This window comes from Neolamprologus brichardi, chromosome 12 (assembly GCF_056152115.1).
Source record: "Neolamprologus brichardi isolate AB-2024 chromosome 12, ASM5615211v1, whole genome shotgun sequence".
In the NCBI taxonomy this organism is placed as follows: domain Eukaryota; kingdom Metazoa; phylum Chordata; class Actinopteri; order Cichliformes; family Cichlidae; genus Neolamprologus; species Neolamprologus brichardi.
Window position 1 is genome coordinate 30,142,789 of NC_142115.1, and position 15,349 is coordinate 30,158,137.

General features: G+C 39.2%; 1 protein-coding gene, 1 long non-coding RNA gene and 1 pseudogene across 2 annotated transcripts; 1 reads left to right on the plus strand and 2 right to left on the minus strand.

The window, feature by feature from the left end:
- Positions 1-301: 301 nt before the first annotated feature.
- On the plus strand, positions 302-11,251 carry LOC148100275 (uncharacterized). Its single transcript, XR_015719862.1, has 3 exons — positions 302-362; positions 9,640-9,760; positions 9,948-11,251. It is a non-coding gene; the product is annotated as an uncharacterized LOC148100275 (long non-coding RNA).
- On the minus strand, positions 1,540-5,526 carry LOC148100276 (UDP-glucuronosyltransferase 2A2-like; annotated as a pseudogene).
- LOC148100277 (UDP-glucuronosyltransferase 2A2-like) lies at positions 10,683-14,563 on the minus strand. The gene is made up of 6 exons (XM_087849317.1): positions 13,846-14,563; positions 13,541-13,689; positions 13,265-13,396; positions 11,981-12,068; positions 11,426-11,645; positions 10,683-11,161 (listed from the first exon to the last, which is right to left on the minus strand). The coding sequence occupies exons 1-6, from the start codon at positions 14,561-14,563 to the stop codon at positions 10,876-10,878; spliced, it is 1,593 nt and encodes a 530-aa protein (XP_087705443.1). The 3' UTR covers positions 10,683-10,875.
- Between the last annotated feature and the right edge of the window lie 786 nt (positions 14,564-15,349).

Below are 15,349 nucleotides of genomic sequence, written 5' to 3' on the forward strand. Positions count from 1 at the left end.
CCCCTCATTCATTCTTTGTGCACTACATAAACTATACCAACTCGCTCTGTTGTTACAGAAGTATAGCAGTAGTATGAAAATTGTTCTGTATAATGAGAATTTAGTCAACGCTAAGTTCAAGGTTTAGCCTGAACTTAGTGTTGGTTTTAGCCCATGATGAGGATGATGGAATGAAGCTAACAAGACCAGTGCAGCTCTACTTAGAGCCTGTGTGACGCCTTACTTGTCCAGATTTTCAGGTGTTAGTGAGGAAGGTGTGAAGGGTCACTATGGTTCTCTAAGAGATGTCCTTGTTGAACTTCATAAATGCTGACACCATTCTGATTGGACACTGCCTGGAAACAGACCTCTGTTTACTCAAGGTGATTTCTTGACTTCCCTTTCCACACATATTTTTGTTTATTTTTATTTTTTATTCCACATTTTACAGTTGCAGTCTAGGCTTTAATGTGCAAATGATTGATATAAAACCATCTGGATATCTTTTTTTTTTTTTAAACCAGAACCATGGAAGAATATATTATGTCACATCTGAAGATGTTGATATGCCAGGTACTGAACATACCATTTGAGATGTTTTTTGGGTTTTGTTTGCTACCCTGTTCTTTAAAATTTTGTTTTCTATTTATGAGATATTATTCAACAGGATCCACTGGGAAATATTGCTGGACCCTGCTGGACAGGCGGCATGGACTCCAAGTTGGTGAATGGAGTAACTCGAGATTGAGGCAATGTAGGAGTTTGAAATTGATACCCTAGGTGCAACTATTAAAAATGTGAATGTTTGACTCCCAGTGACCTTGACCTTGAGGTTAAGGTCAAACGTGAGATTTTCTAAAAATCTTGTAAATGCAATAATTCAAGAGGGAAGTCACCCAGGATTTTCAAATACATCCATAGGTGTATCTATTAAAAATGTTGGACAAATTTGAATCCTAGTGTCCTCAGCATTAAGGTCAGAGGTCAGCTGTTGTCAAAAAATCTCACCTTTACAAACTTCTGAGCTGTTCGATTAGATGAGATACTATACACTACCAGGTGTTCTACAACACCACTGGTTTTACAACACCACAATTTTTCTTTTTTTTTACTGAAAATTATGCAGTTTAATGTCTCATTGCACTCTGAAATGAAAGCATAGTACAAATAAGTCAAAAAAGAAATCATGGAATACATTTATAGGCCCAAATGTATTCTAAACTTTGGTCTCATCAAACTAGCCACCTTTGGCAGATATAACACTCCCGTTGCATTCTCCCTACAATAGAAATTGTGGTGATACATAAAGAATAAGATGGTGGGAAATCAGCGTACATGAGAGAAAGTCTCATGTAGGTAACATTAACATTTATGTTAATGAGTTCTGTATGTAAAAGTTCAATTTGGAGCCCATCTTCCATATTTGTATAAATGTTGACCACATGTAGTGCCAAGAGGACCCACAGTGGTGACTTTTCATGAGTAGTACTCAAGTAAAGGCATAGAATGAATTTTGTGTTTTCTTTTCTTAAAAAAGCAAAACTCAACAGCCAATCAGCATTCTGTTTTTAATGTGAGATTAACTTCAGGAACACCTCTGCAAATCATTACACCTGTCTTCAGTTAAAGTAATCAGTGGTGATGCATATCGAATAAGATGGTGGGAAACTCAACATACATGAAAGAAAGTCTCATGTAGGTAACAAATATTGCCCCGGCACAACACTCACAGCACCTTTTTCAGTTGTTATTCAGCCTTCCTTTTTGTCTTTCCTCTCCTGACACAGCACTTGTGCAAACAGAAACTGCAGGTCTTGATGAAGATGAATATGAGGAGTAGAACTATAGTGAAGAAGAAGCCCAGGACATCCAGGCTGTGATACTGGTACCAGGTGAGCTCATGGGCCTGGACCCTCAAGTGCTTGGCCCCTTTGTTTCTCAGTGTGAACTCGATCCAGAATACTGCCTCTTCCAAAGCACTCATGGGTCTGTCGTGGTGGATGCTGGACAGCCGCACAGCATTTTGTTTGTACCTGTGTACAAATTAGAATTTAAAAAAAAAAAAAGACTATTATCCTGTATTAATAAAAATTTACTTTAAGACCATAAAAACTCTAGAAAATTGTTTACACAGGTTATTGAAGTTCAGCTCAGCAAGGCTTTCTTGTGTTAGCTGGCTCCAAGAAAAATGGTTTAAGGTAGATTCTTCACGTTTCATACTCTGAGCCTGCTCCACTTTCTCCTTTTAAAGCCACTTTTCAGTGCCTAATTTAAAGTGCAGATAGTTCAGAGAACTCACGATTTGTCATTGATGACTGTGTTGACTGCATCTCTTAGATCCTCAGCTGTCATGAAGTTCAAATTAAGAATAACTGCAGTTCCTTTTTCCTTCATATGGACCATGTTGTCTGACTGGTTACCAAACATGGGTATGCCCACCATGGGAACTCCGTGGTAGATGGCTTCGTAAATCCCATTTGTGCCTCCGTGAGTGATGAAAGCTCTAGTTTTAGGGTGACCTAACAAAAAAGTGTAACATTGAAAGTTAGTTTTTCACATGTGGACAACAGGAGGATTTTAATTACCCAGAATAACTGCTTTGAGCTGAGATTGATTGGCAGATTTTATAACTTATATGCATTCAACTAAACTTTAGTGCAACATCTTGGAGAAAAAGAACTAACCAGAGTAGATTTGCACAGGGTGCAATATGTAATCAAGGTCACATCTGTTAGAAAAGTATAATTGATCAAATTTCCTTGTGTTAATAAACAGAATGTTCACAACCTGTATTTAATGTTGAATGCATGTTTAATTTATGTCATTGCAGATTTAAGAAAGTCTGTGTTTGGTACCAAGTTTACGTACCCAGGAGGTCATTCTGAGGGATCCAGTCATATATTCTAGTGTTGGCACTCAAGGTTTCTGGTTTTTATCCTCTGTACCTCCACACCACCTATAAAAATAACCCATTTCTTAACTTACATGTTTTTTTTTTCTGTTGTAGTATACTTACAGCCCAACCCTAAGTAATATATCACAAAATATTATTCCTTCTATTTCCTGAAGAAAATGCAGTGTGAATGCTGATAGTTGAAGCTTTGAGCTGGATTGTGATGATTCCTGAATGTTAAGTTAAAAATGTTGAATGAGCTGAAGAAGAGAATTTTTCACCTGAAAATAAAAGTGCCAAACAGTTGAAAGCTGACACAGAAGAAGTTTCAAACTTGAAAGGTAGCTCAACATGTTTAAATACACATTAGAAAAAGCTAAGTAATGACAAAAGAAAATTTAGAGTCATAAAACATCTGAATGAATATTGAAATCTGATATTCTTTAAATGACTTGGAAGTACATATGTGAAATGTCAAAAAGAAAAATTTGAATCAGAACAAATCTAGATGAGTGCTGACAGCTTATATTCCTTAAATTGGTAGAAGAGTGGAATTATGTATTTTAAATGTCTAAAATCAAGAATCACAAATGAAAAAAATGAATATTTGAAGAACATCTGCTGACTGTGTGTGTGTGTCAGAGTAAAAACAGCTATTAGATGAGGTTAGATGAGTTTAAATGTGGGAGAATCCACTAGTCGCTGCAGTAAAGGCCTGGTAATGCATTAAAAATAAGGTAACCCACTATCTTGTGATCTCCTTGAGTTCGAGACTTCAGGCTGTTATTGTCAGCAAAGGGTTTTATTGTTTTGTTTTAATTTTTATTCAGTGTAATTTGTCCAATTACTTTTGAGCCCCTGAAATGAAGGGATTGTGTTTTTTTTAAAATAATGCTTTAGTTCCTCACATTTTCATGCAATGTATTTGGTCAACCCACTAAAAATAAAGCTGAAAGTCTGCACTACAGTGGCATCTGAGTTATTTTATTTAAAATTCATTGGGGTAATGTACAAAACCAAAATTAGAAAAAGATGTCTCTGTCCAAATATTAATAGACCTAACTGTATATTGAAGCGTGAGGTTAACTTGTCATTAGAAATCATCAGCTGAAAAGTCAGATTTTTGCACTCTGTATTAGGAAAACAAACATAAATATTGTGGAAATAACATGGAAATTGAACACTTGCACGTTGAAATGTCCACAGTCTGCAATGTCATTTAAAAAAAAACTAGTTTTTGTAGTTCTGGTAGTCAGAGGTAGAGCACTCTGAAACTGAAATAAATCTGAATCATGAAAAACTACTCCATGCTTTGCACAAGTTGATTACAGCTGAAACAAAGATTATCCTCTGACCTTTTGTGGGATCTGAGCAAGGCCTGAGGCTATCATGTTTGCCTTCTCCTTGGTGATGTTGTTGATCATGGATCATAAAGTGAAGATCACAATGCCATCATCTCTAGAACTCTGCACAAATTCCTCCAGATGCTGCTACAAGTCAAATATTAGCCCACTGCCAGCCAATCAGCTGTTTTCTCATTTTTGTTCAACATTTTGATGGCTTCACTGCTCCTGGCAGGAATATTCTGTGATGTAATGATTAATCAAATGGTAATATTTGAGTGTCCTTACCTCTGGTAAAGGTTTAGCAGGTCTGCAGTGGATCCCACCAACATATTTGAAGTTGGGGGGGAAAGGACGAGGGAATTCAAAATCCCAGTAGGTTCGGATTAACCAGATGTCTGCTTTACTCATCAACTCACAGGCACTGGTGGGAGTTCCTGTTGCAGTGCATGAGTAATGGACATCAATGTATCACCAATAGTTTATGCAAGGCATCATATTTTCTTAATCAGAAATTTTAAAACACTGTGTTTACATTATTAGCAAATTTTAAATATTTTTTTAAAATCAGTGCTTCACGCCTATTTGCTCACCTTTGACATCAGAGTAATATCTGTCTAATACGTTCCAAAAAGTATGATCAATCACGATGTCGTGGAGAGCGTAGAAGAGAAAGTTGCACACTCTCTCTGAGAAGTCCATCTTATCTGTGAGTTTGCTCATGGCACCGGGAACAAAGGATGGTGGAGCAGGCATCTGACCACAATACCTCTCCCAGTTATAAGCTAAGGAGAAGCGCAAGGAGAAGACGAGTGGGATCCCCAAAATATCTGCTACTAAGTCACTGCCAGGGTAGATGGGGTCGGCCAAGAGAAGGTCGTAATTTCCCTCTTTCAACTTCTTCATGACGATTTCTGATTTCACCACACCGTCCAAATACTGGATATTGTACTAAAGGTTTGTCTTTGAAATGTTAATGAATCTGATGTAGATCTCCCAGTAGTTCATATAATCAATCTCGTATATGGAGAATTGGAGGAACTCTTCTAGAAGCTTCTTATAAGCCTCCAATGAGAAAGAGACGTTGGAGGGCTCATAGTGAAAGCGGGAGGGTTCATTGGTGTTCATGTACATTGATGAGCTCGGGACCAGTAGAGTTACCTGGTGTCCCCTGTCAACCAGCGTCTCTAGAACAAGCTTCATGTTTATCCAGTGGCTGCCATCAGTGTACCACACCAAAATATTTGCTCCATTTGCACTCCATGTCGCACAAAGTACCAGCAGGATGCAGACAGAGAGACGCAGCTCCATGGTGTCTGAATGTCAGCAGGAAAACTACCCGTGGTCTGATTCTTTGGTGAAAGTATATCAGGAAAGATAATTATTAACTCAATATATCCCACTCCCACCCACTCCATGGATGTGTCCCAATTCAGCGACCGCACACTCCTGAGTACGCATTTTGAGACCTATTACGTCACAGCGAAGTGACCACGGCTTTCCCAATCCGAAGTGTATTTCACTACCCGATCCGTGACAGTGTACTCCAAATGCGTACTCCAAATGGGCCGTCGATTTACCTAAATTTGAAGTGTGGTCTGGTGTACGTGGTCCCATATATCCCACAATTCATAGCGTGGCGGTGGTCGTGGGTAATTTTGCCGAAAAATATGGCAGACGGCTGAAGCGGAGTGGCTGAAGAGTAAACTTTCGAAAGTAAGTACTGAATATTATGTCACTTATTTATGTGCGAACGTTTAATAATGAAGAACATTAAAACGTTACTGTTGGCCACATGTCGGCAAAGTTATGTGACATTAGTGATGTTTGTACTAACTGGGTTTTAAAGCCTTTACTTTAAAATATACGCCGTTCAGTAGTTGACATTATTCCAATCAGGACAAACTCAGCTGTGTGTGAGGAAGAGGAGGAGGAAGAGCCAGCAGCAGCTGGCAGATGGAGAGAATAGACAGACTGTTCCCTGTTTGTGAAAGACTGCTAGAAAAGTTTAAAATAACTAATTGTCGGTCCTGAATCAGTCTTATTAGGTAATGTTCAAATAATTTTTTTTTATCATTTTAGTGTTTTCAGTGAGGGAGAAAGTACTCAGGGCCTTCAAGTTACACACTATGAAAGGCAGAAACAAGTTTAATATTCAGAAACCTAAAGTATGTATCAGCAGCAGAATGGACCTCAAAATAAATGTTTGTTTCAGTTCTATGAAGCTTGAGTATTTTGGATTAGCAGTACTGCTGTGTTTGTTGTATCATATTGCTGTAATTGTTTATATGCTTTATATATTCTGAGGTAAGTTGATCTATAGTGTTACATCATATTCTATAAGGATGTTATGTGTTTGTATACTTTCTGCCCAGTTCGACCCATTTAGCAGAAGTCAGCCTGTTTAAGGCTCTGATATCTATTCTGTATGACTTGAAGCAGTTATGACATGGTCTGATTTTCTCACCCAATAACCCAATAAAGGAATATTTAATATATCAGTCTACTCTTCATTTTATCAGAAACAGTTATCACAGCTCGTACATTTTCTTTTTACACGTATATGTAATCATTGAGCAAAATTTAGTAATGCCATCTTAATAAAATAACATCATTTGTCTCAAAGAAACTTGTCTTTGAGTGAAGATTTAAGGTGATAGGAAATATAAAGAACTTCAACTTGAATCTTTACTGAAGCTCAGTATTTGACACAGAGTTCAAGTTCACTGCTGTAATAACTAATAATGGTTAATATAATAATAACTTTAATATTGGCCATATTATATTTACATTACCAAAGTAAGATGACTTTAGTCTCATGAACAACATTAGCTAATTGTTATTTACTAGCTAATTTTACAATGAGTGTTCAGTACAGAAATGAAGCCCAACAATCATGTTTTTACAGTCCCGTGGTCTCAGCTTCAGATACTTATCAAATCAAAGTGATCCCATAAACAAAATGAACTAACAGAAAAACTTTTCTCCTTCATTTCTGTCAAACAATGCTGTATGAAACGTTTCCAGCGGTTAGTATCATAGTTGCTAGGCAACTTGGGCAGCACAACGGGGGCTAGAGTGTCCCATTTCACAAGCCTTGCACTTCCGGCCTTAGCAGTCTTTGAGTGCGCGGCCCTTGTGGACCGTTATGGCTGCGTACTTTAAGACTGTAGACGCTGAATTGGGATACAGCCCATGTTTAGTTCTGGCATAGCTTGGAACTTGTTTTGGGTCATTATCTTGCTGTAGGATGAACCCCTGACCAACTAGGCGCATACCAGAGGGTACTACATGGTGCTGCAGAATGCTGTGGTAGCTGTTTTGGTTCTGGGTGCAAAACAGTCCCAGACCTTCACACTTCCTCCTCCATGTTTGACAGTTGATGCCACCACTGTGGAACGATCCTTGCACCTACTCAATGGTGTACAAAGATCCTGTGTGATGAAGCCAAGATTTCAAATCAATTTTCATCAATCCATTATACTTTCTTCCAGTCTTCAGTAGTCCAATGGCGGTGTTTCATGGCCCAGCCAAGCCTCTTCGTCTTATTCTGACATCTTAGCAATGGCTTTCTTGCTGCAACTCGTCCTGTCAAACTTGCAGCTCGAAGTCTTCTCTTCACAGTTGCAATTGAGACTTGCTTACTACGACCATCTGAACCTGTGAGCCGCCTATCAAGCAAGCTTTGAATTGGTGTCCTCTGATTCAGTTGTGGCTTTGGGTATCTCTTGACATCTTGACTTTCTTTGAAATTTCTCTATAGGAAAGACCTACATTTTTACGTGTTATGATGGTCTGTCCCTCCTCCATTGTTAATATCCTTTTCTCACCATTTTTGTAGAGAAACAGTACTTTCTGCAGCACAAAACTGTTCAGCTGATGCTCACGAGGGTATGGTATTACAGTGTGTTCCAACACTGCTTTTATGCAGACAGGATAGTTGTAACTAATCCAGAAAAGTTGGAACACCTCTAGAAATTAGTAGAACCACCTTTCAAGGCTTGCTTAACCTTCACTGCTGTAGAACAGCTTTAAATTATTAACCCATTTTGTGTTCCCTGAAAAAGGCCTTTTTGCATAATTCTGAAATGTACATTATTTTTCTGTTTTGGGAAACCTTTTTTTTTAACCTTTGGCAGTTCAACACTTACCTTTGTACAATTTCAACCTATTCATTGGATTTGAATTACATAAATTGGAATAAATAGCTGGACAATTGAGGTGTTTCAAAACTTTTGATGGGTAGTGTCCCATATGGAAAAGATATATATAAATCTTATAAAGTTTGTATCTGTCTTGTGTGAAACTTGTATGAAAAGCATACAAGAGTGAAAATAGATACAAGACACTTTGAAAAATTATATAAATGAAACTTGTATGTTTTGGATACTTACTAAAACAATATATGAAAGTAATGAGATAGTGGCCACTTTCATGAGTGAATCATATAAGTTTTTACTATTTCTTTTCCATATGGGGTATTTCAAACACATAGTTGACAGAGACCAACAGATATTGAAAATTCGTCATGGTCTGCTTGTCTTGTCTTGTAGACCCTGAATTTAATTTGTCATAAGTCACTTTTGGACAAAAGGGTCAAAATGTCATGATACAGTAATCTCACTTTATTTCTCTCTGATGTCCTCTGAAAGTATTTTATTTTTTCCATCTTAATTGTACTATTTGTAATTACCTGAACCAAATTTTTATCTAAAGCTTTTACCACCAAGTGGCAGCACATTACCATAAAGTCTCAGTGTAATGTAGCTACCAATCCCTGTCTTGAAGTAGAAATAAAAACTCACTATTTGCTATGACCTAATTAAGCAAATCACATACAGCAATTGTTTTTGTATGAAAAGTTTCTCACAAAAAGCTACCTTAGCAAACATATATGAACTGGTAGAAACAGCAGTCTCATTAAAAAACAACAACAAACCCTGTATTATTCAAGGATCATTGATTCATTTTATTCTTGAAGAGCTGTGTGCAGTGATGGAAAGCTGCTCCAGTGTTATTTTCTCCTGAACTGAGCATGGTGTCGTTCTGGGAGGATCTAGTGGTGATGACGGGGCCACCATCAAGGTGTTTCATCCACTGTTTGCTGTCCCTTTGACCAGAAGGCCAGTACTTCCTCTGACTCTCCATTATGTTTCCTACACCTTTCAGGGCAGAGAGCATGCTACATTGAGTCACTGCACCATTTTATGGCACAAAGTGGTATTACATGAAAGTACTGCTGGGCCCTATTTCAGATTCAGCTTATATATCCTCTTTAAGTGTTTTGGGCAGTAAGATTCACTGGTTACTTCTCCAGATTTTGTTCATATTCTGTAGCTATAGTTCATGTTGAAAGTTAAACAGAGTAATTTATCAAGTTCGAACCAATAAGAAAAGCTTGAGATATCTTCCTGTTTACTGCAGCTGCTCCACGGGATGGTGGTGGATACATCGGTAGTCTTTCCCCACCGCCTGGGCCCCCCTCACAAACTGACCCTCAACAAGCTCACAGCTGAATACCTCAGAAGGATCATTCAAGAGAGTGGTGGGTTACCACTATGCAAATGGTTTATCTGTTACTATAATATCATTACATTCCAAATAAAGATGACTTATTAATATGACTTATAACATTAAATGCCACAGACTCATGCAGCAGATATCAGATTTATTGCTGAAGATACTGACTTCAATTGTATTGATTTTTTAAAAGATTATTTTTTTCCCCTTAGTTTGTGGCCATGACACTGCAGAAGATGCTACTGCCTGTATGGAGCTGATGCTGTGGAAAGTCAAAGAAGATGGAAAATTGAAAAAATGATGGAAATAAAATTATTCCTGTACACTTCATGTGGGGGGAGGGGGAACAAATACTAGCTGTGATTCAAATGTATTATTTTGTCTAAACCTCGTTCAGGACACGGAGGGCAGTTTGTTTTTTGTTAATGTAAATGGTAAATGGCCTGTATTTATATAGCGCTTTACTAGTCCCTAAGGACCCCAAAGCGCTTTACACATCCAGTCATCCACCCCTTCACGCACACATTCACACACTGGTGATGGCAAGCTACATTGTAGCCACAGCCAACCTGAGGCGCACTGACAGAGGCGAGGCTGCCGGACACTGGCGCCACCGGGCCCTCTGACCATGACCAGTAGGCAACGGGTGAAGCATCTTGCCCAAAGACACAACGACCGAAACTGTCCAAGCCGGGGCTCGAACCGGCAACCTTCCAATTACAAGGTGACCTCCCAACTCTTGAGCCACGATCACATTAACATTTATGTTAATGAGTTTTGTATGTTAAAGTTCAATTTGGAGCCCATCTTCCATATTTGTATAAATGTTGACCACATGTAGTGCCAAGAGGACCCACAGTGGTGACTTTTCATGAGTAGTACTTAAGTAAAGGCATAGAATGAATTTTGTGTTTTCTTTTCTTAAAAAAGCAAAACTCAACAGCCAATCAGCATTCTGTTTTTAATGTGAGATTAACTTCAGGTACACCTCTGCAAATCATTACACCTGTCTTCAGTTAAAGTAATCAGTGGTGATGCATAAAGAATAAGATGGTGGGAAACTCAACATACATGAAAGAAAGTCTCATGTAGGTAACAAATATTGCCCTGGCACAACACTCTCAGCACCTTTTTCAGTTGTTATTCAGCCTTCCTTTTTGTCTTTCCTCTCCTGACACAGCACTTGTGCAAACAGAAACTGCAGGTCTTGATGAAGATGAATATGAGGAGTAGAACTATAGTGAGGATGAAGCCCAAGACATCCAGGATGTGATACTGGTACCAGGTGAGCTCATGGGCCTGGACCCTCAAGTGCTTGGCCCCTTTGTTTTTCAGCGTGAACTCGATCCAGAATACTGCCTCTTCCAGAGCACTCATGGGTCTGTCGTGGTGGATGCTGGACAACCGCATAACATTTTCTTTGTACCTGTGAATGTGTATATAAATGAGAAAAACAATTGTAAAAATGAATATCATGCAGTATTGATCAAAAAGCTATGAGACCATAAAAAATTGTTTACAGAGGTCATTAAAGTTCAGCTCAGCAGGGCTTTCTTGTGTTAGCTGGCTCCAAGGAAAAATGGTTTAAGGTAGATTCTTCCCGTTTCATACTCTGAGCCTGCTACATTTTTTCCCTTTAAAGCCACTTTTCAGTGCCCAATTTAAAGTGCAGATAGTTCAGAGAACTCACGATTTATCGTCGATGACTGTGTTGACAGCATCTCTTAGGTCCTTAGCTGTCATGTAGTTCAAATTGAGAATAACTGCAGCTCCTTTTTCCTTCATATGGACCATGTTGTCTGGCTGGTCAAGAAACATGGGTATGCCCACCATGGGAACTCCGTGGTAGATGGCTTCATAAATCCCATTTGTGCCTCCATGAGTGATGAAAGCTCTAGTTTTAGGGTGACCTAACACATGCCAAATAACCGTGTGAAATTGAAAGTTAGTTTTTCACGTGAACAACAGGAGGATTTCAATAACCCGGCATAAGTGCTGAGTTGAAATTGATTTGCACGTTCTAATACTTATGTGCATTCAACTAATCTTTTAGTGCAACAGATTAGATTTGCACAGGGTGCAATACTATCAATCAAGATCAAATCTGTTAGAAAAGTATAATTGATAATTTTTTCCTTTTGTTAATAAACAGAATGCTCACAGCTTGCATTTCATGTTGAACGTGCGTTTAATTTATGTCATTGCAGTTTTAAGAAAATCTGTGGTTAGTGCCAAGTTTACGTACCCAGGAGGTCGTTCTGAGGGATCCAGTCATATATTCTAGTGTTGGCACTCAAGGTTTCTGGTTTTTCTCCTCTATACCTCCACACCACCTATAAAAGGTAACATATTTCTTAGCTTACATGATTTGTTTGTCTTCTGTTGTAGTATACTTACAGCCACACTTTAGGCAATATATCACAAAATATTATGGGAAAATAAAACTGCAGTATGTGTTTCTAGTTAGCTGTTTTCTACCTGTCATCTAAAACGGCATAATCGGAGTGATTTGGGTATAAAACTCTTTGAATGCTAATTTTAGATTTTATTTTAAAGTTAGATTTATATATGTATTTACAAGATTGATGCAAGTTTTTTTTTTTTCTTTTTACCTGTTTACTGAAACCGGTTCTATTTATAGTTATATAATTGACATCGACATAATCTGTAGACTCTCAGTACATTCAAATTGGATGAAGGTTTTAGGAGTGTTTAGCTCCTTAGTATGTGGCATGCTCTTCTTTTAAGGGGACCAAAAGTAATTGGACTAAAGGGCCATTTCATCATCAGGTGTGGGCAATTCCTTTGTTATGTCATTATCAATTAAGCAGATAAAAGGCCTGGAGTTAAATTTAAGGGTGGTGCTTGCATTTAGAAGATTTTGCTGTGAACAGACAACATGTGGTCAAAGGAATTGTCACGGTCCCTGTGTCTCTCTGGCTGGCCCACACTGGTTACAGGTTGGGTTTTTGTTTCTCTCTCTCTTTCCTCCCTACTGTCTCCTGCTTGCCTGGGCAGAGCTCAGAGTTACTGGGCTCTTGCCTTTGGCTCGCACCTTTCGCACCTGGGTTTATTGCCACCACCTCCTGCTGATCTGTCCGGATCACTCTCGCACTATTTAAGGGTAGGGCTCTGAGCACCTCATCGCTGAAACGTTGAACCCCCATAGTTCATGCTCTCTGCTCTGTTTTAAAGTTGTCTGTCTTTAACTAACCGTCGTTTCTTTAAATAGATTTCCTGGACCTGTTGGCGGACCCTTCCTGAGATTTCTGTGTGTGGCAGCGTGAGTGGAATTTGAGAGTGAGTGGTCGAAGAGGAGCGAGTGTGAGTGGAGTTTGAGTGGCAGTGCGTGATGTAAAATTGGAGATGGCTGATTCTCACAAAGAACATGCAGCCTAAAATGTCCAAAGTCTGCAATCTCATTAAAAAAATGTAGTTTTGGTAGTTCTGGTAGTCAGAAGTAGAGCATTCTGAAACATGAAAAAATGCATAAAATGAATTACAGCTGAAACAAAGATTATCCTCTGACCTTTTGTGGGATCTGAGCGAGGCCTGAGGCTATCATGTTTGCCTTCTCCTTGGTGACGTTGTTGATTACGGATCCTAAAGTGAAGATCACAATGCCAACATCTCCAGAACTCTGCACAAATTCCTCCAGATCCTGTAACAAGTCAAATATTATCCCACCACTAGCCAACCAGCTGTTTTCTTATTTTTGTTTAACATTTTGATGGCTTCACTGCTCCTGGCAGGAATATTCTGTGATGTAATGATTAATCAGATGGTAATAGTTGAGTGTCCTTACCTCTGGTAAAGGTTTAGCAGGTCTGCAGTGGATCCCACCAACATATTTGAAGTTGGGGGGGAAAGGACGAGGGAATTCAAAATCCCAGTAGGTTCGGATTAACCAGATGTCTGCTTTACTCATCAACTCACAGGCACTGGTGGGAGTTCCTGTTGCAGTGCATAAGTAATGGACATCAATGTATCACCAATAGTTTATACAAGGCATCATATTTTCTTAATCAGATCTGATGGGATATTAAAACACTGCGTTTGCATTATTAGCAGATTTCAAATAGTTTTTTTTTAATCAGCCTATTTGCTCACCTTTGACATCAGAGTAATATCTGTCTAATACTTTCCAAGAAAACTGATTAATCACGATGTCTTGAAGAGCGTAGAAGAGAAAGTTCCACACTCTCTCTGAGAAGTCCATCTTATCTGTGAGTTTGCTCATGGCACCGGGAACAAAGGATGGTGGAGCAGGCATCTGACCACAATGCCTCTCCCAGTTATTAGCTAAGGAGAAGCGCAAGGAGAAGACGAGTGGGATCCCCAAAATATCTGCTACTAAGTCACTGCCAGCTTTCCAGGGGTCGGCCAAGAGAAGGTCATAATTTCCCTCTTTCAACTTCTTCATGACGACTTCTGATTTCACCACACCGTCCAAATACCGGATACTGTACTGAAGGTTTGTCTTTGAAATGTTAATGTATCTGATGTAGATCTCCCAGTAGTTCATATAATCAATCTCGTATATGGAGAATTGGAGGAAGTCTTCTAGAAGCTTCTTATAAGCCTCCAATGAGAAAGAGACATTGAAGGGCTCATAGTGAAAGCGGGTGGGTTCATTGTTGTTCATGTATACTGACGAGCTCGGAATCAGTACAGTCACCTGGTGTCCTCTATCAACCAGCGTCTCCAGAACAGGTTTCATGTTTATCCAGTGGCTGCTATCGGCATACCACACCAAAATATTTCCCCCGTTTGCACTCCATGTCGCACAAAGTACCAGCAGGATGCAGGCAGAGAGACGCAGATCCATGGTGTCTGAATGTCAGCAGGAAAACTACCTGTGGTCTGATTCTTTGGTGAATGTATATCAGGAAAGATAATTATTAACTCAATATATCCCACTCCCACCCACTCCATGGATGTGTCTGTGTCTTTGTGAGTGCTCGTGTGTGACTGTGTACGCATACCTGTATGTATGTGTGTGCGCGTAAGTGAGTGTGCATGACAGTTAAAACACTGTGGGTGTAGGTGACTCCCTAGAGGTCATAAAAAACCCATTTCCCTTCCAGACCACAGTTATCCAGGTCAAATGTTGAGACCTTTCACAGTTCAACTGGGGGAGGGGTCTTCTACAATCTACTCCTAAGTTCATGACACAGTCTGGCCTTTATTACATTGAGGGCAGTGTCAGTGTCTCTACAATAATTCTACATTCTATGTTAACACATTTCTAAACTCTAAAATAAGCTAAACATTTCTACAAATCCCCCTTTTTATCTGCCCTAAGGCAGATAAAACTACACTAAATCTCTCACCATAATGTTTTCATACTGTGACTCCCCATTTCCCAAAAGTGGCATCATGGTGTTGGCCTTTGTATCAGATTCTCCCACAGCACGATTGATGAGTCTTAAGAACAAGGCACACAACAACACCCACATGTCACTGATACTGCAATAAAAACAGACAAAGAAACCATAATTGACCTAATGAAACCTTTCCATTGCCCAAAGACAGAGGTCATCCACGCTTCCAGCGGGTTATCCACTCCCGAATCCTCATGCATTGTGATGGACAACGTTCTCAGACCTTCCAG